Source organism: Triticum urartu, chromosome 2 (assembly GCF_003073215.2).
Source record: "Triticum urartu cultivar G1812 chromosome 2, Tu2.1, whole genome shotgun sequence".
In the NCBI taxonomy this organism is placed as follows: Eukaryota; Viridiplantae; Streptophyta; class Magnoliopsida; order Poales; family Poaceae; genus Triticum; species Triticum urartu.
In genome coordinates this window covers 711,680,690-711,703,049 of record NC_053023.1, presented here as the reverse complement: position 1 = coordinate 711,703,049, position 22,360 = coordinate 711,680,690, and the positions used below count along the sequence as shown (strand labels likewise).

At 44.8% G+C, this 22,360-nt stretch overlaps 2 protein-coding genes across 2 annotated transcripts; one reads left to right on the top strand and one right to left on the bottom strand.

The window, feature by feature from the left end:
* The first annotated feature begins 468 nt into the window (after nucleotides 1–468).
* LOC125540014 (wall-associated receptor kinase 4-like) lies at nucleotides 469–5,380 on the top strand. Its single transcript, XM_048703581.1, has 3 exons — nucleotides 469–2,543; nucleotides 3,599–3,706; nucleotides 4,098–5,380. Exons 1-3 carry the CDS (start codon nucleotides 1,520–1,522, stop codon nucleotides 5,297–5,299), a joined length of 2,334 nt encoding a protein of 777 aa, XP_048559538.1. The 5' UTR covers nucleotides 469–1,519; the 3' UTR covers nucleotides 5,300–5,380.
* A 121-nt stretch (nucleotides 5,381–5,501) lies between these two features.
* Nucleotides 5,502–11,130, bottom strand: LOC125540015 (probable sulfate transporter 3.3). Its single transcript, XM_048703582.1, has 13 exons — nucleotides 10,640–11,130; nucleotides 10,330–10,378; nucleotides 10,024–10,231; nucleotides 9,728–9,899; nucleotides 9,563–9,628; nucleotides 7,722–7,835; nucleotides 7,505–7,621; nucleotides 7,201–7,327; nucleotides 6,719–7,005; nucleotides 6,444–6,634; nucleotides 6,282–6,361; nucleotides 5,958–6,034; nucleotides 5,502–5,862 (listed from the first exon to the last, which is right to left on the bottom strand). The coding sequence occupies exons 1-13, from the start codon at nucleotides 11,030–11,032 to the stop codon at nucleotides 5,713–5,715; spliced, it is 2,031 nt and encodes a 676-aa protein (XP_048559539.1). The 5' UTR covers nucleotides 11,033–11,130; the 3' UTR covers nucleotides 5,502–5,712.
* Between the last annotated feature and the right edge of the window lie 11,230 nt (nucleotides 11,131–22,360).

Genomic DNA, 22,360 nt, shown 5'->3' with positions numbered 1-22,360 from the left:
AAATGTTGATAACTTTCAAGAAAACTGTTCGTGACAATGAAAAAATGTTCCTGTGCTTCAAAAACAATGTATGTGAATGTTTTGAAAAAATGTCTACACAATGTAAAAAATTATTTCGTATCAATACAAAAATGTAGATGATATTTTAAAAATATACTCCTGCATTTAGAAAAATGTCAGTGGCATTTAAAAAGATGTTTGTACAATGGAAACAAGTATTCACGTAGATTAAAGAAGGTTTATTTCCATTAAAAATGTATGTGATATGTTAAGAAATATTCATGTGTTTAAAAATATTTATAAAATTTTAAAAATGTTTGTGTAGTTTAAAAAGGATGTTTGTTGCTATTAAAAACTGCATAACGTGTACTTGAAAATTTGTTCATGTATTTAAGAAAAATATACATCATTTATTTTAAAAATATCCAACTTGTATTAAAAAAATGTTTCACGTGTGCGCTAAGAATGTAAATTATGTACTGCAAAAAGATAGACATGTATTAAAAAAACTAATAAAACCAACAAAGAAATTAGAAAAACAAAGAAAAGCCATAAAACCTAATTACAATGAAGAAAGAAAGAAAAACCAAAGAGAACCAATGAAGAAAACTAAAGTAAGAAGGGAAAAGAGGAAAAACAAAACAAAAGAAAATGAAGAAAATTGAATCAGTACGAACCTAGAGCCACATGAGCGGCAGCTAGCGAACTGCTAGCCGGTAATCGGTACTGGCGAGACGTGGGCTTTTAAGCAGGTTGGTCAGTCCATACAGCGCCTAGTCAGTCGCGGGAGAGCACCGGAGACTGAGGGAGAAAGAAAATGCAGCTCCGGTCGTCTGATTGGGGCCTGGTCGGCGGCATAGCGCCTGGCTGCCGGCGGCAGGCCAGCGCGGCGAGCGTTGCGGGTACGCACGCATCCGGTGGCGCAGCTGCACATCGATCCCTTTCGTGAGGCCATTCGAGTTTTAGGCGAGGATCTTGGCTGGGCAGGCGAGTTGTTTGATGAAATGCTCAGGTGAGCCCCCGCACCGCAGAGAGGAGGTCGATGGCGCCTAGGCGGGTGCTGAGAAGCATTGAGGTAATTTCCTTTTCTCGAGGTTTTCGAATTGCCACTGGCTGGTTGCGTGGAGACCTGTGGCCGAGATCACTATAGGCATAGTGCATAGGATCAGCATAGGACATGGGGTATCTATCTCCATGCCCTGGATGGCACGGTGCGACGACCAAGTGACCGGCATAGCGATCGATGCTCCCATCACTATTCGCATAGACAAATTGGACACGAGCTTCCATGTAAACCCGAAAATTGTCACATCACTGATTATGTTATGCCACACTCGTTTCCCCTTCCCTTCTTGCTACGGTAGAGTTTTCCTTGTAGCACTAAATAGACATGTTTGAGCTGAGTCAACTTAGAAAGATGAAAGGTATTCTACACAACTTATAGAGGAGATCAATTACTAGTACGAGTATCACCATTGCCTAGCTAGTTCCCAAGCCAAGCCAACCTAACAGCAACACCATGTCTGCTCATGCAACTTCCGGTAAGCCTGTATCTCGCAGGCCACAAGCAAAGCTCGTCATGCCAGCGCTGATGGCCCTTGAGCTCATCGTGGCAACAGTCGCCGCTGTCCCACTAGCTTTGCCTGGCTGCCCGGAGGCCTGCGGCAGGGTCACCGTCCCCTACCCTTTCGGCTTCCGGCAAGGCTGCTTCCACGCGGGCTTCAACCTCACCTGCGACCACACACGCCACCCTCCGAAGCTGCTCCTGGGCGATGGCGTGGAGGTGGACGCCATCTCCCTGGCGGATGGCACGGTGCGTGTCCAGAGCAAGACCGTGCGCGCTGCATGGTCCGACCCTATCAGAAACGGCACACGGACGCCATCTCTCGTAAACTCCAATGGCTCGTGGGTCGGTGGCCTTACGGGTACCAGTGGGCAGCAGCTCGCCGTGTCGTCGGAGCACAACGTATTCGTGGTCATCGGATGCAACTTCATCGGCTACCTTGTTGCCCCAGACCCTTTTCGCAGCGCTCCGGAGCACATCAGTGCCTGTGCCGCGCTGTGCGATAGGTCTCCGGGCACCGAACCTGAGGAGTACACCTCGTGTTCGGGCGTTGGCTGCTGCCGGACGATGTTCAAGGGTGATTTGGACAATACAGAGGCCGTGTACCAGGTGATGTTCAAGCATTTGGTGCACGATACGGAGGTCGTATACCCAGCATGGGACACACCGTCGGAGTCGGTGGCCGCGTTCATAGTCGATCGCGAGTGGTTCAACGGGAATGCGGGGATGATGCTTAATAACACCTTCGGTTCTTATGACCACCATTGGGGAAGTCTAAGCGCCGTAGCCGTACGCACCGTATTAATTTGGTGGCTGGAACAAGACCGAGACCGTGATATAGTGTTCTACGATCCTAATGTCTCTCACTGGAGATGCCTAAGTTTGAACAGCGTCGTTACCTACGTTAATGGATTTGCAATAAGGTGCAGTTGCTTGGACGGATACGAAGGCAATCCTTACATGCGTCAGGGATGCCAAGGTACCGCTACACACTCACCTCCCCCTATTTTCCATCCAGTGGCTGACACTTCTTACTGTATCTAATATCTATATTTGTGTGGGAGAGTATAAATTAAAACTCATGAGTTTGGGCTCTGATGGTAAGCAAATCTCATGATAATTAATAATAACCTCTAAAAGGAAATTCAATCCTAGAATCTCTTCCGAGAGAAAAGGGAGCTTCTATTTTTGTGGGGGTTAAGTTAGAACATGTGAATTAATAGATAAGAATAATGTATGAAGTAAAATTAATTTCATCCATTAAGTTCCCTTGTAACACAAGAAGATCACATTAACCAGTTCAGTCACCATGTAGTAAATGTGGTCTGTTATGTCAAACTCAAAAGATGAGGCAGTTCAACCACTTTAGCAAAGATTATTGTGTGTTCTAGTAAGAGCTAAGACTGTCTTACCTATGAAATTTCATCTTCCCAATATAACATGCCATCCTGCTAAAGAAATTCTGCCCTGCAACTTTAGTCACTACCAGTGGCGGAGCTTCATGGGGGCCAACCTGGGCCATGGCCCCCCTAGCTCACAAGAAACCATGCATATGTTTCTTGGTATTAGGCCTATTTTCCATAAAAAATAAGCTGACATTTGTTATGTTTGCCTCCCCTTCAGCCCATGCCCCCCCATGATTTGGGCTCAAGCTCCGCCACTGGTCACTACGGTTTATTGGTAGTCGTTTCAAGGTTCCTTGCTTGGAATCTTGGAAAGGATTTTGAATTAAACTCGAGGAGGGGGCGCAGCCAACCTGTAAGAACCTATGTACACTATGTTAGCCAAAAAAAAAACTAGACTCAACTACTATCCTTTACTCTGATACTAGACTCGAGGATACAAGGGCAACCCCTAACATCACTGATGGGTGCCAAGGTATGTTACTTGTAGATTCTGCTGGGTTCTACTTTACATAGTTGCGGACTTGCGGTAGTTATAACGTTACGAGAGAATATGCACGTGTGCTATCTTAGTTTTTTCTATTCAATTTATAAACCCCCTTGCTTTCCAACAGTGTTTTTTTTCCTTCAGATATCGACGAGTGCCTACAGCCAGGTGTTTATCCCTGCCATGGGACCTGCATCAATATGCCAGGGACATACCGATGCTCAGCAAAGAAAAGAATCATCAACTTACCAGGTACAGAAAACACACTCAATAAGGCTTTTGTTGGTGACAATTACAAAGAGAAAAGTCCATGTTTTGTTCGTCAACTATTGTGAGTTTAGTTTTTTGCCCCTGAACTAATATACAGGTAAGTTTTACTAGAAATTTTTTACAGTTAGTTATTTCTAATGCTAACTCAAAGCATCAGTAGGATTGTTGATCAGTCAGACATGGATAACAAAAAGAAACAAAAGAATGACTATAAAGTACTTCCAATATGAATGGTCTAGTAGATATTATATACCAAGAAAACCTTTTTTATGGTATAGTTGAGTAGTCTGAAACAGATTCAATGCAGCAGCTTGATTTCTTGAAGTGAACAAAACATATACTGTTCTATCATTCTTACGTTTGCTTTCTGCAGGTCTAATTACCATAATAGCAATTGCTGCTGGTTTTAGCCTACTGTTTTCAGTCCTAGGTGTTGCCCAAGTCACAAAAAAACTCAAGAAACAAAGAGCCAAGAAGTTCAGACAGAAGTTCTTTAAGAAAAACCATGGATTGCTTCTGCAACAGTTAATCTCTTCGAACAAAGATATAGCCGAAAAGATGAAAATTTTCAGCTTAGAAGAGCTAGAGCAAGCAACCAACAAGTTTGACCATAATCGGATCCTTGGCGGCGGTGGGCATGGCACAGTCTATAAGGGCATCTTATCTGATCAACGTGTTGTGGCCATCAAGAAGGCCAAAATTGTAGTTCAAAGGGAAATCGACCAGTTCATAAATGAGGTTGTCATACTTTCACAGACAAACCATAGGCATGTGGTGAAGCTCTTTGGCTGCTGCCTCGAGACAGAAGTTCCTCTACTAGTCTATGAGTTCATATCGAATGGAACTCTATCGTATCATCTCCATGGCCAAAGTGAGAACCCTTTGTCATGGAAAGATAGATTGAAAATTGCATTGGAAACTGCAAGGGCTATTGCATATCTGCACTCTGCTGCTTCCATATCTGTATACCATAGGGACATCAAATGCGCAAATATATTGCTTACTGATACTTTAACAGCAAAAGTATCAGATTTTGGAGCTTCAAGGTCAATTGCAATAGATGAGACAGGAATACTTACAGCCGTCCAAGGAACTTATGGTTACCTTGATCCTGAATACTACTATACCAGTCGACTCACGGAGAAGAGCGATGTTTACAGCTTTGCTGTTATCCTAGCAGAGCTACTGACGAGGGTGACACCAGTTTTTTCTTCTCATTCGTCAGAAAGCACAAGCCTTGCATCTCATTTTGTGTCACTTATAAGGGATAATCGATTCTTAGATATTCTAGATACACAAATTGTTGAGGAGGGAGGGGCTGAAGATGCTGAGGTGATTGCAAGACTCACAGAAGCATGCTTAAGTTTAAAAGGTGAAGAAAGGCCTACAATGAGACAAGTGGAGACAACACTTGAAGATGTGCAGAACTTAAAGGTCAATCTCAGTTCTCAGATCACAAGAGTGAACCAGAGTGCTATAAATGCTCAGTCATACAAGGGAAGCAAAGGCAGCGAAGGAACTAGGCTGTACAGCTTGGAAAAAGAGTTCATCCATTCATCTGAAATTCCAAGATGATTTTGCTTACATGGTGTAGTGTTGCTGTTACTATTATTAGTTTGGTGTCATACTGTATATCAAGTGTCAATTGGGAACTCTGAATTATAGCTATGTATGTATGATCTATGCTAATGGGTCATGTAGAACCATGTGAAAGTAAATAAAGGTAATTCGGTTACAGTTTCTACAGTTAAACATGTACTAGTTCTTGACACCGAAGTTCAAAAGTTTGCGAGAACTCATGTTGATGGGAAACCATGAATGTACATATTTCAAGCACCTAATTTCCATCACATAGACTTGAAGGGCACTGAAGATAGCTACAAACAAACTTGTGAAATGCTTTGTTGCAGGCACTTTCACTGATGAGAAGGCAATGCAAATTTAACATTGCAATCAGATGATCAAAATGGCAATTCAGCAAAACCACTCTAAGGTGTTGCCATCTTGGCAAATCCAGAAAGTGAAGCGATTGCTTCCCCTGTGGTCAAATACAGGCTGTCCGGCCTGAAATGATTGTGTGCATCATTCGCTCGTTGTATTTTCTCCATGACCTCTCCAGTTGGATTCACAAGTACAAGCTGCGAAGGGAGAGAAAAAGGTAAATTTGTCACATAACTTGACTGATAGCTTGTGAACAAGAGATATTAACTTTTCATATATATGATGAGTATACCTCTAGGCCATGTTTCTCTGTTGATTTCTTTAGGTCAATGAGGAATGCTATGCCACTTGTGTCAATTGTAGGGACAGCTGAAAAAGGGAAAATATGTATGATGCGTCAGTGAAAGCACTACATTTCTGATAAACATCATCAACTAATTTGAATATATCATTTTTAAGGCCTGATCTAACACTTAGTTGCATCCATGCTTTCAGCTACTTGTAGAAAGCTAACACTGAGGTGCATCCATATGGTTTATTGAACTTGAGTTAAATAATACGAATAAGAATGCTAAAATGTGAAGCGAACAAAACAAAAATCTCGGGGGTCACTAACCTGATAGATCCAAGATTACAACACGGAGTTCATTTTGTTTATTCCCTGAAGAACTTTCATCCTCTATCCATCTTTTAGTCCTACAAATGGAAGTATTGCATTGTAACTTATTCCGCAGTTTGACTTCAACATTTCTGTCCAGTAATAGGAGTTTCTTTTTACCTTTCATTCAGATAGTTGGTGTTTGCAAAGTTTATGGGGGCCTCAACTGTCAATATCAAGAACCCAGGAACTCTTTGGGCCTCCTTATACTGATGGAGGTTCCGGTAAATATCTGTTCCCTTGATATTGCCCTGAATCATCATCCTTGGCCTCGTGATTTGCATCAATACCCTAAATATCGATATACCAACCTGCATATTTGATAAATTTCAGTAACTACCAAGCAATTAAAGTAGCAACTTCCTCTATAGAAAAATAAGCAATATGTTGGTTACCGCAATCGCGAGGCCTTCTTGGACCGAGATGAAGATGACACCAGCAAATGCGCACAGACACACGAGGAAATCCATCTTGTCCATCTTCCAGATGTTGTACGCAGCAGGGAGATCGATCAGGCCAATGACGGCAGCGATGATGATTGCTCCAAGGACAACATTCGGCGTGTATACGAACAATGGCATGAGGAACAGCAGCGTGACCATGACCGTCAGCGCCATGACCACATTGGACATGGCGGTCTTGCAGCCGGCATTGTGGTTCACAGCAGAGCGAGAGAATGCTCCTGTTAGAAATAATAGAGAGCCATCAAGCTTTGGACCTCTAGTTGTGTGCATCGTATGATGCAGAGCCCGGGAGGCTTGTCCTTCTATTATTATCTAAAAAATAACCTTCCTACGCAGGTATTGATCCTTCAGTTTCTCTACAAGGAATGCAAGAGGATATTGGAGGTTATTTCAAGTCCAGAAATGTAGGCTACCTGTTGTCACATAGCACGATGTACATGCGCCCACAATGTTCATCAACCCGATGGCCATCATCTCTTTGTTTCCGTCCACCTGGTAGTCCTTGAGTGAAGCAAACGTCCTACCAACCGCTACTCCTTCCTGTCAGAGCAAAATTCAGGGCACTTCAGAGTTTCAGTGGCACTGGCTATGAAAAATACATTGCAGCTACTTAATTCCAATTTGATGCGCTTTTTTAGTTTTCCAATTTGAAGTGTGTTAGAGTTTTTTTTTCCGGTGAATCTTTTTAGTGCAGTGTGAGGGTCATATGTAGCATACCGTAAGGGAGATGATTCCGGTGACGAGGCCAGTCTTCATGGTGAGTCCAAGATATGTCGGGTCGAAGAGCAGTTTGTCCCATGAGGGGCGATTCAGGCCACATTTGAGCGAACCAATCTGCGGCAAAAAAGATTCATATATTTGTTGTTTGCCATCATGTTGCATGACACAGTTGTAAAAAATATGAACAATTGTTCAGTCTTTGTTGATCTCTTACGATGCTGATGCCGTGGTTCTGCGCTTTGAACAGGAAGACGAGCAGGGTGGACACGATGACGGACGCCAAGGGAGCGCACGCTGAGATCCAGAAGAACCTTGGCCATCTGATGCTCTGCATCCACACCCGCACGCAGAATATCAGACGAGTAAGTACGAGTGCAGGAGTCAGAATCAGTAATTGCAGGATAAGAAACAGATCTGATTTTAGGTTGTAACAAAAAAAAGGAAAATTCTCTGCCAGTTTCAGCATAGACAAGCCCATAGCAAAAGCAGTCAAGAATGAAGTGAGATAGGCAGGCTTGCCATCAGCACCGGCTATCAAAGTAGGTAAGTACAGGATGCCTCAAGAACTTTACTACTACTCAGAATGAACCGGGCTGGACAAGGTTGCCAGCAGCACTGCAGGAGTTAGCTAAGCTAGGCTCGACGGTTGCAAGAGTGAGTTGGTTTAATTTTAGGTTCTGGAAATGGAAGGCCGGCCGGCTGTCAGTTTCCGAGCAAAAGCAGAGTGAAACAGGGCTGTTGTCAGCACTGGCTACTGAAGTGCTCAAGACCTTTTATTATTCTCGACGAATCTTCGTTTGGAAAGAGGTCAGTACTGAAAGAAGATGTAGCTGCAGAAGTAGAGAGCAAAGTTCAGACTTTGCAGGTTGCGCATGTGAGTTTCTTCTTCTTTTTTCTGTTGTTTGCCGAGGAACCGAAATGAGTATGGCCTTGAGAGGCGCAACACTACTCCTCTAGACTAGAGCTAGCATATATATATATAGATCAAGCAGTAGCAGTTGCACTATTGTAGGCTTGGGGAGCTTGATTTCTCAAGCCAGCACCCATGGGTTCAGTCATACAGCAAGAATGCAGACTTGATTTAGAAATGAAAAGTTGTCTGTCAGTTTCAGAGTACATCAACTGACCAACCCATAGCAAAAGCAGTTAAGAATGAACCGAGTTGGACAGGGTTGCCACCAGCACTGGCTATTAAAAGTGTGGCTCAAGGACTTTGTAGGTTGCAGAAGTATACATAGCTTCAGTGATTCAGCTGTGCAGCTGAGATTAGAATGCTGCAGGTTCAGTGAAGTGAAGGTCGCAGTAGCTGGGACTGGGAGTGGAAACAATGGTCCAACGTTGCAGCAGTGAACGTCCCTCGTCACTGCGGATGACCACTTGGCCGGTGTTGTCCACCTCGTCGCGAATCGAACGTGACAAGTCACCGCCCGCCCGCTTTTTCTCCCGCGGTCTCTTTTCTGAACACGACGTCGACCCGTACTACTAACCTTTTCCCCCTGTCAACTATCAAAAATCTTATATATATTGCGGGTAAAGTAAAACACTGCCGGAGGCGTGCATCCATCCGTTCACCAGGTGCTACTCCGTATTGTACACATCTACCCATCGTCCTCCCGTGGACGGAGTGAGATATGCATCTCGCATCATCAACGACCACGACTACGACCACATGCGTACATATGTGGCCTGGCACGTACCCGGCGTTCCTAGAATTTTCTAGCCCAGCCGACCGACGGCACGTACGTACAGGCACAGCTAGCTGCACGTACGACGTATACTGGTACACGGACAACGCAATAATGATATGAATAAATATAAAGTAAAGAGAAGATAAAGTTGTCTCGAAGCAGAGCGGAACACAGCAGCAGCAGCAGCAGCATTTGGGCGTTTTGGCGCGTAGGGCAGCAGGCCGATCGGCGCCGGTCAACTGTGCACGACGAACGTACGTACGTAACGTAACAGAGGAGACAAAGCGTGTTGGAGCAGAGCAGAAACAGCATTTGGTGCCTTTCGGCGCTGGTCAACGGTGCACCACAGTGGCGGGATAGTACGTACCACGTGCCTGGCCGCGAGCAGGAGCGCCAGGAAGCAGGCGCCCATCAGTATCGTCTGCCACGACCACTGCACGTATGCACAAAAGAAAACATTAGCTATCTAGCTAGGCATGCACCGTGCACGTACGTGTGCATATGCATGTGTACGGTTGAGAGATGGCCGGACCTCGTTGGTGTGCTGGAAGACGGAGGCCATGACGGGGACGATGCCCATCTGGGTGGTGAAGTGCACGATGCCCAGCAGCGCCTTGAGCTGCTGCAGCGACACGATGATGGCCGCGCCCGCCATGAACCCCACCAGCGTCGCCTTGGACAGGAAGTCGATGATGAACCCCAGCCTACACAAGCACATCCATTGTTATCGTGTATCGTGTCAGTCCCGGTGCATGCACACACACACATGAGACTATGAGAGAGACGTGGCCGGCAGCTGACCGACAGGCCACGTACGTACGCACGTACCTGAGGATGCCGAGCGAGGCCTGCACGAGGCCGGCGAAGAAGGTGGACGTGAAGGCCAGCTGCAGGAACAGCATGGGCTCCGCCGACGGGCTCACCGCCTGCCGCAGCATCGACCCCATGATCAGCGACGCGATCGACACCGGCCCCACCGCCAGGTCCCGCGAACTCCCCAGCACCGCGTACACCAGCGGCGGCACGAAGCTCGAATCTGCGCACACACACGTACATACGTACAGTTAATCATTTGCACGTACGCGTACACGCTAGGTATAAATAGAAAAGCATGTATGTGTATACGAGACGTACATAGGCCTATGATCGGCGGCAGGTTCGCAAGCTTCGCGTAGCTGATACCCTGCCAAGAACACAAACAGGAGAGCACCATCAGCGCGGTTGGTCACGGGTTGTTGGTACGCGCGCGGAGATTGATTGACCATGCACCGTCGCACAGGCTAGCTTCCAAATACTGCAGCCTAAATATCTCATTTGGATGCATTATACGTGCGACCGGAAACGCAAACCTCATTCGTAAAGACTATTTAGACCGAAACTGCAGCAACTAATCTTTTGAGCGGGAGTGATTAATCAGTGAGCGGAGATCGAGCGCAAGACATGCCTGGGGGATGGCGAGGCTGGCAATGGTGAGGCCGGCGACGAGGTCGGACTTGAAGAGGGAGAGCGAGTAGCCGGGCAACCACTCCAGCACCGGGAACAGGTACCTCGCCGCCAGCACCCACTGCGCCCGCAGCGGCTGCCCCTTGAAGCTCCCGAACGGGTCGTCCGGGAAGAAGGTCTCCTTCACCTTGCCCTTCATCTTGCTCGCCGTGCTCTGCGCCGGCTGCGCCGCCACCTTGTGCACCACCCCCGCCATCTCCATCTCCGGCGGCCCCGGCGGCGGCGCACCCACTACCACGGCCTCCTTGGGCGCCCTGACCACCACGGCCTCCTTGGGCGCCCGGCTCTCGCCGCCATTGCTGTGGCCACCATAGGCGCCGCTCATGCCCACCATGCGGAATTATTGCTCTGGCTGTGCCGAGAGAGCTCGGCCTTGGTTGTTGCTAGCTACAGGCTGAAGTGATCAGGCCACTGCACGGCGCAGCGCGTGTGTCCGTATATGTACGCGATGAGATGGGCCTGGGCTGGCATCCCGCCGAGGCAGATATGGGAAGAGGCTGGTCGCTACCTACAAAAGAAGAAAAGTGGTACGCAACTTGAGAAAGGGAGAGAAGAATCAAAGGTGACACGCACAACACAAGACAACACAACACAAGGGGGTAGGGTAGGGTGGGGGTGTGGGGTGGGGGCGTTCAATAATTTGGCAAAAAGCACAGATAAATTCGTAGTTTTCCCCGCGGATGCGATCCTTGGATTTGATGCCGCCAATCCTTGCGATGGAGAAACATTCACCGCTTTTGCTTTGAGGACATCGCAATTGAATGATCTCATGTATATGCTTGTAGGGACTCATGTGTGTTATGTTCTTGAAAATTACACATGCTTCACACCTGCCGCTATATATATTTTACCTATCTCCCTTAGTTATTTCCGGTGTCATCTATTATTATAGACTTGAGTCGCGATACCAAAAGACAATAAATGGACCGTGTCAATAAAAAAACAGACACACTTTGATCCGACACACAATTAGCGGGAAAGGAGGATAGTCAAATGGTCTATAAAGCGGACCCGAAGGTGTTTCGGCATGACGCTACGCTAATCTACGGATTTGGAATGTCTAGAAATGTTATCCTTTTGTTGATTGGCGATGGGTCTTTTAGTGTAACAAGACCTTAAAATGAGGGATCTTGTGGTTTCAGTGTGTTACATGTAGCTCAATTGTCGTTGTCGTATCAACTTTGTTGGGCTTGTTCACACAGAACAGGTTAGAGCGCCCTTATTGCTTTGACAAAATTAAAACTCGACAATTGAGCTCACTGAATTGAATATCAGATCTTTTACTCAAATTAGTATCCTTCTCATGCGCACATACGAGGCCAGTCTCTACAAGAAACTTCAAAAGGATATCAACTGACAAGAACAATTGACACCCTTGGTGGTGCTATGGAGGTTTAGCGTAAAAGTTGTCCACCAACAATATAGTTTGACTTTTGATGTCATATTCAACGACACAAGCACATTTATTGTGCTCCTTAATGGAAGAGTATCCATTTGTTTAGGAAACATGTATTTGAAACATGATACTCTCTTAGTGTCATTGTGTTCCTTAATGGAACAATATCCATTGTTTAGAAACTGAAACATCCATTCTAGAACATTAAATCAGTCTTAGACACGATTCCCATCATATTTCTGATCACAGCCATTCAAAGTCAGTCTCGGACATAGATCAGACATCGGTCGTCGTATGCAGATTACTTCCTTGTAGGATATTGCTCAGATATATCTAACGCTTTGAGTATCTCTAGTGCTTTAGTGAAGGGATGATCATCCCTAGTGCTTAGAGAAGAGATGAAAAAAAGACAATAGAAAGGATCTACTTTGTTTTATGTAAGATACGATATGCTCTTTAGTGCTTAGAGATATGCTCTTCATCACTTGTTTGAAGTATATATCATACATATCTAGAGGAACTAGCAATGTGTCCGCGTGTTGCAACGGATCCAAAATAGAATAATGCATGTTCACAAACTTCAAAAAAAAATATTATAGCTTTGGCACTCAAAATATATTAGGTGGTTGTTTCGATAAGGTGAGGGAGGGATGTGGTTGGTTTCTAGATACTACAGGGTTTTCTGCAAATTGGAACAGAGAAGAGGGGTCTTATTGCAAAAACATCATAACTTACCTCAGAGTCGTTAGATACATATCTAATGATCAGAAGTGACAGATGACAGACACACCGTCATCACCGAGTCTTTTATAAGAGTAGAGATAAGAATATTAGTTTCTAGAAATAACACCAATAGATATCATGTTTCAATGCATATTTTGGTTGTCATGTCTAGACGACGTGCGGGAGCAATGCCTAGCAGAAAGGTTGCCCCTTGTCAACCAGTGTACAGTACTCCCCAACGGCCTAACCTACGGTTTGTACGTACATGGCACCCATGCATGTTGAACCCGTAGATGATCTAGATAGGCTACTCATAGTAGAGATGTTGAGGTCTTCTCACCTGGCATGTGTACATACGTATGTTGCATACCTGCATAGGGGAGTGTGCCCGCAGCCATGGTCAAAATTTGCATATGCGAACGGACTGACGGAATATTCTATGGCCGGCTTGTGAAGTTGTGATCGATCGATTGGGTCGGACCCCGATCGACATGCCACGGCAGGAGCCTTGGAAACGCAGCAACTTTCCAGCCGGAACCACCAAAGTTTCGATCAACGATCTTTCTCTACAGAAGATCAAGTTTCTTTTCATAAAGGCAAGCAGAAGCAGCGAAATATCTGCCCGCCAGAAGGTGGACAAGGAACACTTGTGAACTAGTGAATCATATCGATCACTTGTGAACTGCTTTGGTGCTCTGTCAGATAGAACGGCCGGCGAGTGAGTAGTGACCCACCTCAGTTTACAATATCGATCACACAAAGCTAGATATGCACCCACCCAGCTTCCGTCCGTCGTGGCGTCGACAGGCGTGCCAGTGCCATATATAGAGGCCACCAACCGGAGATATGTTGCCAAATTTCCACCGGCGCTATCCACTGGACGCATCTCATCATAATCGATCATAATGTAATATCATCATATGTGTGATCTTGCATGATTGCAATGCGTCCGGGATTTTCGTGTCCTAGACGATGTAAGCTTAAAAATGGTTCTTGGTTTCGTTGTAGTGGTTTGTAGCTTGTTCGTTTTGTAAAAGACAACTTGGTTTCTTTATATGAAATCAGAGGTGGCGGCCCCTCTTTCACTAAAAAAAAAGAATTCTACTACAAATTCCATGTCAAATTTTTAGCATGACAAATCTAACGCCTGGGATGGCAATTTATGCCGTCACAAGCATGACAGTTTCTTGTCAGGATTGTCATGCTCACGACAACATAATTTATCATGTTTAAAAATCTGACGTCCGCTCCCCCCTCCCCCCAACCCAACCCAAAAAATTTGTGTTCTCCGGCCCTCCGTTGGCGAGAATATCTTGTTGTGGACCAAATCTACCACCCAACATTAATAAACAACCCAGTGAGAATAGTAACATTATCTAGTTTGTATATGTGTGTCTTGGTCGTTGTTCTCAAATAAACTTGGTTCGGGTTGCTCAAACAGGGCCGATGAGAGTGTCCTTGCCGGTGTGTCACTAAGTTTGGCAAAATCATAACTCGAAACTCGAGCTTATTGGAATGGCAGCAAGCTTCTTCTCTGCATGAATGAGGGATCTTTCCTAACAGAAGATAGTTTCTCACAAAGGCAGAAGATAGTGTATATTTCCTGTGCCCTTTAATGAAATGGTATCCATTCTGATCTAAAAGGAGATTTGTTTCCTAATGACAGGTAGCATTGGGGTGATGGCAGACTTTCGTACAGGTTCTGCAAAAAGTTTCACGTAGTACTAGTTCATTCCGGCGGTTGTTGGGTAGAATGACGGGAGCAGTTACTAATCAAAATGCGCCGGCCTTAAAATACACTATTAGCATGCCATAAATCGCGCTATAACGTACTATTAGTAAGGCATTGTACACTGATTTATTTAGCAAGGCAATTCTTAGGACGCTATAGCATTGCTACTTTTTTTCAGTGCCTAGTATATACGAATCTTGTAGGAGTTTTACATAAAAATAGGATTTTCATAAGAGAAGAGTTTTATGTTTATAACTGTACCAAATGTTATCACTTGATTTTATGATTATTTTTAGGAATAAGTATATTTTTCGTCCTTGAACTCTTCCGAGAGTTTAGAAATCGTCCCTCAACTCAAAACCGGACAGTTTTCGTCCCTCATCTATCAAAACCGGATAGTTTTCGTCCCTCAACTATCAAAACCGGATAGTTTTCATCCCTCACGCCGCTTCGGACGGTTTCCGTCCACATGAACAGTAAACTGATGAACAGTAAAAGAAATTAAAAAACAAAAAAGTCAAAAAAATCTGAAAATTTGTGGGATCAAAGTTCCTCGGGTGCGCAAGGTGTGTGTGAAATTTGTTGTGCTATTTAGACATTCCAGGAGCTCGTGACAAAGGAAAAACCATAAATGCGTACGTTAGTGAACAGTAAATTCGAAAAATATAGAAACCAAATTCAAAAAAGTATGAAAATAGTTGACATACAAGATGCTCGGGTGCTCAATGTGCCTGCAAAATTTCATGATGTTTGGACATTGTGGGAGCTCGTGGCAAAAAAAACAAAAATTGGCTCGGAAAGAAACTTTGAAAAAGTGCACTATTTTTTTTTGCTAGAACTCCTCCTATGTCATTTCAGCACGAAAATATGCAAGCGCCTTGTACACCCAAGCATCTTTGATGCCAAAAAAATTCATATTTTTTTGCTATTTCTTTTATTTACTGTTCACCAACGTACATATTTACAATTTTTTCTTTGTCATGAGCACCTGGAATGTCCAAACAATATGAAAATTTGTATGCACCTTGCGCACCCGAGGAACTTTGATCCCACAAATTTTCACATTTTTTTGACTTTTTTTGCTATTTTTTGAATTTACTGTTTGCAAGTTTACTGTACATGATGGACGAAAACCGCCTGAAACAGCGCGAGGGACGAAAACTATCCGGTTTTGATAGTTGAGGGACGAAAACTATCCGGTTTTAAGTTGAGGGATGATTTCTAAACTCTCAGAAGAGTTCGAGGACGAAAAATATACTTATTCCTTATTTTTAATGAACATGTACAATTATAGAGTCATGCAAACATTGTTTTCTATAAATAACACTCAAAGATATCCTATCTTAATGTACACAGCGAAGACAATATTGTCTTTTCCTCACCAAAGTGCATCTTGAAGCCCTTTATGATGGTACGACTAGGAGATATGCTAACAGGAAACATTTTTCTCACCTGGCGTGCATGCGCACATATGTACGTTGCATAGGGAGAGTGCCACGGTCAAGGTCAAACTTGCAAATGCATCAGACTCCGTCTGAAAATACGCAACTCGGGTGAAGGTGAGGCTCTGGGATGGACGCTGTCGCATAACTGGTGACGGTGAGGCTCTGGGGTGGAACCTGTCGCGCGTACTAGAGGATAGATACACCTCTGCATACTCGAGGATAGACACATCTTCCTCAACCGGATGAGGAATAAGGCCTCCAACCTGATCATCTTCCTTGGCTCTTGCTATGATAATACTACCTCTCTTCAGGTTTATAGTCTTAATTCAAAAATCTCACCAACTAAGTTAGATGCTAGGTGGTGAAATAGTTTTTGTAGTTTGCAAAAATACTCAATTAATGTAAGGAGCAACTTGTTTCCTTCATCCAGCCGCAAAACCTTTCATGTTAATGGCTTGTTGAAGAAAAGAACACTTTACTTTGTTGTAGACCATTTCAATGTCCACCTTAAAGATAATTCCATTGAGTTTATTAGTGTGGAGCTCATGGATTCTCATGAAGGATAACCACTCCCTAAAAAATATGCGACCAGGCATAAAGGCAGTCTGCGTAGGGCGCACAATATTATGAGCAATAGTAAACAATCTATGAGTACCCAACTTTGTGAATATTTAAAAAAATGATGTTCAACAAGCAAACGTGTCTAAATTTCTCAATCCAAACAACATCCACTTTCTTCGGCAAAGCGTACTAATTACAAAGTTGAGACGAAACAATGAAAAATCATCATTGTATAAGTCCTCAAATATTGGAAGAAGATCCCCTTAATGATCCCCCAATATTTTTGATAGAACTCAGCGGCGAACCCATCTAGTCCCAACGCTTTATTTCTAATCTATTTTCTTCTAAGTACGAGATGCTCTCGGGTGCTTTTAGAGAAGATATTTTTCTTTATTGTATTGGAGGTCATCTCTTCATCACTTATTTTATACCAAAAACTGAGTTATCATACATATATTTTTTCGCAGGTAAAAAAATATGTATGATAACATAAGAACATATCTAGAGGCATAAGAACATTAGTTTCTAGAAATAACATAAAGACATGTCATGTTTTGATTTATATTTTTTGTTGTCATGTCTAGACGACGTGGGGAGCTACGAGAAAGGTTGTCTCTTCTGAAGTCTCAACCGGTGTACAGTGCATGCCTAACTCATATTAGTACACCCACCCAACGGCCTAACCTACGCTTTGTACGTGCATGGCATTGGCACCCATGCATGTTGAATTAACCCGTAGATGATCTAGCTATATAGGCTACTTATAGAATAGATGTTGAGGTCTTCTCACCTGGCATATGTACATACGTATGTTTCATAGGGGAGTGTGCCCGCAGCCAAGGTCAAGCTTGCATGCATATGCGAACGGCAGACGAAATATTCTGTGACCGGCTTGTGCTCGATCGATTGGGTTGGACCCCGATCGACATGCCACGGCAGGAGCCTTGAAAACGCAGCAACTTTCCAGCCGGAGCCACGAATGTTTTGATCAACGATCTTTTTATTCTAAAACAACGGTCTTTTTCTAACACATCAAATTTCATTCATAAAGGTAAACAGAAGCAGCGAAATATCTGCTCGCCAGAAGGTGGACAAGAAACACTTGTAAAATTAGTGAATCATATCCATCACGTGTGAACTACTTTGGTACTCTGGCAGATAAAACAGCCAGCGAGTGACCCACCTCCGTTTACTATATATAGGATGATCATATACACAAAGCTAGATATGCACCCAGCTTCCATCCATCGTGGCGTCGACATGCTTGCTAGTGCCACACAAGCCACCAACGGTACATATATTGCCAAATCTTCACCGACGATATCCATTATATATCATCATGATTATTATGTTCTATCATCATATGTGTTCCCCGGCCCGCCATTGGTGAGAACATCACGTTGTCGCCCTGATCTACTTGCTTTTCGTTAAATCATAATGAAGCATTAAGGAGATACAAAGCATAGGTCCTCCATCTGGATTATCAGGACGCACACAACAACCAATAAACACACTCACAAAGGATCATAACACAGATCTTGTACTCAAATCGCTTTGTTTCTCATGCGCATATACATGATAAGTATCTGCAAGAAATATCAATGACGTGCACAGTCAAAACCCTTGATGTTGTTGGTGGAGGTTTGGTGTTGGAGTTCTCCACCAGCGATAAAGTTGGCTTATGCTATCATCTTCAACCATAGTGTATATTTCATGTGCTCTTTAATGAAGTGGTATCCATTGTGTTTTAAAAGGGACATTTTAGTGGGGGGGGGGGGGGGGGGGGGGGTGATGGCTGCCTTCTCTTAGCTAAAGAGTGCAGAATAATTACTCACTAAGAAAAGAGAGAATGGAAAACATAAGGGGCCATGTATTCTTCTCTTAACTAAGAGATTATCTCTAGTGCTTAAGTGAAGAGTTTAATTTTCATAATTGTACCAAATATATATGACTTAATCACAGATTTTATAAATAATTTTAATGAACATATAATTATAGAGTCACACAAGCATTGTTTTCTAGAAATAACACTTAAAGATATCCTATCGATCTTGATGTGGACAGCTAACACAATATTGTATCTTCCCCACCAAAGTGCATGTTGAACCCATCTATTATGATATAGAGTACATACTAGGAGATATGCTAACCAGAAACATTTTTCTCACCTGCCGTGCATGCGCACATATATACGTACGTCGCATAGGGGAGTGTGCCCATGGTCAAGGTCAAACTTGCATATGCATTGGACTCTGTCTGAAAATATGCAACTTGAGCGAAGGTGAGGCTCTAGGGAGGACCCTGTCGCGCGGCACGGTATGCAAGAGCCTTGACGAGGTCCCTTTGATGATCCGCGTTGAAGATGCCCTAGACCAAGCCACCTTGCAATATGAGCCGAGCAGTCTGGTAATATGCAAAACCCTGTTGCGGCAGATCCAAGCCTTGGAATGGCAGCAAGCTTATTCTCTTCCCTGAGCAGCCAAAGTGCCAATCAAGCATGAATCAGCAATCTTTTCCAACAGAAGATAGTTTCTTTTCACAAAGGCAGCACAAGCAGATAAATATCTGTTCGACGGATGGTGGACAAGGAACCCTTGTGAGGCAGTGAATCCCTTGAATCCTGGCCACTTTGGCACTCTGGCAGGCAGGCAGAACAACCGGCGAGTGACCCGCCTCCGTTTAACTATACGATCGTTCACACAAAGCTAGACATGCACCCAGCTTCCATCCGTCGTGGCGGCGATGTGCATGCTAGTGCCGGAATATTCTTAAGCCATAGTGTATACAGAGATAATATTGCCAAATTCCCACCGGCGATATCCACAGAACGCATCGGCATCGCATCATCATCGTAATGTCATATCATCATCATCATATGTCGCCCAGGGCAAGTTTCTTCGGTTGCAATCAAATCGAAGCCTGATCATCAAGAATCTTTTCATATTATACGTATACAGACAATATATAGTTCCAATCAAGTTTCTTTCGGATTCCGATCGGGGCCGGTCGGGTCGGATATGTTGCCAGATTTCCACCGGCGATATCCGCGGGACGCATCTCTCATCATATGTGTTTCTCTGCCATTGGTGGGAGGCGTCGCGCTGTCGTCCCAATCCAGAACGGGAGGATGGATTCGGACGAGAGGGAAAGGCGCTAGCGATGGTTGCAAAGGATTCGAAAGCATTATGCAAAGCGGTGTGCGTGCGTGCGTGCGTGGGGCTCGCCGGCGGCCGGGGTATATTTTGTGCCGATATTTCCCGGCGTGGGTGGGGCGGCCGCACGTCTCGACATGACCGGCGGAGCAGTGTGCCATTGTGGTGTGTATGCTTTGCTTTGCATGCGTCCCCGTCGGACGCTCGCATCCATGGTCTCCGGAAGACGGCAGGAATATGAGACACAGGTGATGGAAATGCGGAGGCGATGCACGATCCGGCGTCGAGCTGCCTGCCCACCTTTCGTGCGAAGATGGAGCTTTTGGAGATTTGGAGACGTGTATCACGCGCGCATGGTCGTGAAGCAACAGTGAGTCCATCTCGGCGACCGGTGGTGGCTAGATTCCCGCCTGCTCGATCGATCTCTTCTTCTTAGAGCTGGCTGCCTGGCTAGATTCTCCTCTCTTCGTGGCCGCTGCAATAATTGGTGCAAATGCGTTTCGTTTTCGCAGCGTCGCGAATGCATGATATACATGCATGCATTTCTGCGTTTTTACTGTATGAGGCCAGCGTACGTGTCGGTACTTATGCATCACTTTCTAGCATAAAAGTGGGCAATAATAACCCGAGAAAGTGCCAGCACCGCAAGTGTCAACGGTCGAGGATAGTTGCACTCACATTGGCACCGTAGCTCACGGCAAGAGACGACCAGTGAGTGTACGAGTAACACGTTTCATGGCCACCTAGCGAGCTAGGTGTGATTGGCTGATATGTTTGTGCATGCGGAGCAGTGGAAGGTCCACCCACCCTCCGTAGGGCACATTGGGTGCGCTGGCTCGCTGGAGCTGCTTGATTTGGCCTTCTCTCCGGGCCGGAAGAAGTAAGACGGCCGGTGCTGCCATAGATGCCAGGTCGACGTCGCCTTTCGAAGCGCCTAACCGCTTGGTTATCACACCACCTTTACGCATGATCGCTTGATGCCACGACATGCCTGTGCTGTGTTAGCGTGCCAATAATGCAAATGTGCAGTGGTAATGGCCCATGCACCTAACACATCAAACTAGATGATGCCTCGCACGTTGCTACAAGAACTTTGCTATAAAAAAATGTATACAGCTGATATATAAACTTCTAAAACTGCAAATGTAAGCTTAAAAAAATACAAAGGGTATTAAAAGAGCAAAAAAGTTGTAATCCGTTAAAAAATTCATTTCTAACAAAAATGTGAAGGTTACATAGATATGCTCCAATCGACCAACACGTACTGTCAAGTGCATGCATATAGAGAGTAATGCGATTTTTTTTCTTATAAAAAGTGGTAATTTTGTTATGCCCATTCATTAATTAAGAAGAGAGATTACATACCACTCGCATAACGGCAACTAAATAGAAACAAAAGCCTACTCTCTCGGCATGATAATACCCAGTTCCTTTGCCCCCGCGGCCACACACGAAGAGGATTCCTTACGGATGCGTGAGATGATTTGAGAGGACGAATGCTTGTTGTTGAAGACCCTCGCATTGCGCTTATTCCATAGCTCCCACGAAACAAACATGGCCAGTGAAGCCAAACCCTTTGCTCTGATAACTGTCATGGTGGATAAGGTGATTCCGCCAGGACACGACATCATTGAAATCATTCCAAAGGGATTACTCCAGAAGATGAAGGCCAAGCCAATCCTTAATCATGTTGCAAATTTGACTGGAAAAGTGGCATTGGAAGGTCAAATGCGCAACTGTCTCTTGGGTGTGGTTGCACAGTGAGCATTGACTACAGTTGGGCCATCTGCGTTTGGCGGGTCTATCCACCGTCCAAATCCTATTTTGGGTGATGAGACATGCAAAATCTTAATGTGACAAAGTAGCTTATGACTTGCGTGCATGCCTTACGTATGTGGCAAGGTTGCATGCACAGAAAAAATAGATAGTGGGTTATAATTATTTTTTTCGAAACGGAGGCAAAAGATTTGCCTCATCTCATTAATTAAGAAGAGTTTTGAATTACATGACCGACCGCCCGTAGACGGCCCGAAACCGATAAGCCTACTCTCGCGGCATAAGAGAACTCAGACGTTTGGCCCCTGCGAACCCCCAACGTCTGACCTCCACCTTGATTCTAGACGTGATTACATTTGGCATGGAGGACACCATCCTAAATACTCTCTCATTCCGCTCGTTCAAAATCTCCCATGAAACCAACATGACAAGAGATGCGAGGCCCTTTCTCACATTGCCATTGACGCCTATCATTTAGTGCCACCAATCGTTGACGCTGTTGAAGCTACTCCAGTCGGTGATGTCCACACCGGTCAAACCCATCCAAGTCTTGATCTCCGTCCAAATGCGTACCGTGTATCGACAGCGGAAGATGATGTGTGCCGCCATCTCTGGCTCCCTCTTGCATAACTGGCATAGGCCGCAATTTGGCCATCCTCTCCGTTGAAGCATGCCCGCCGTCCAAACACGGTCTTGAATGATAAGCCAAGCAAAGAATTTGTGCTTTGGCGGTGCCCAATTGTTCCACACTGCAGACTTCATTTTCGATGCAGTGGAGTCGTCGAGTTGAGCTTTGTAAGCCGACGATGCCGTGTACTCACCGGAAGGTGAAAGCTTTCAAACAATCTCATCATCCACCCCCCTCATCAAGGAAGAC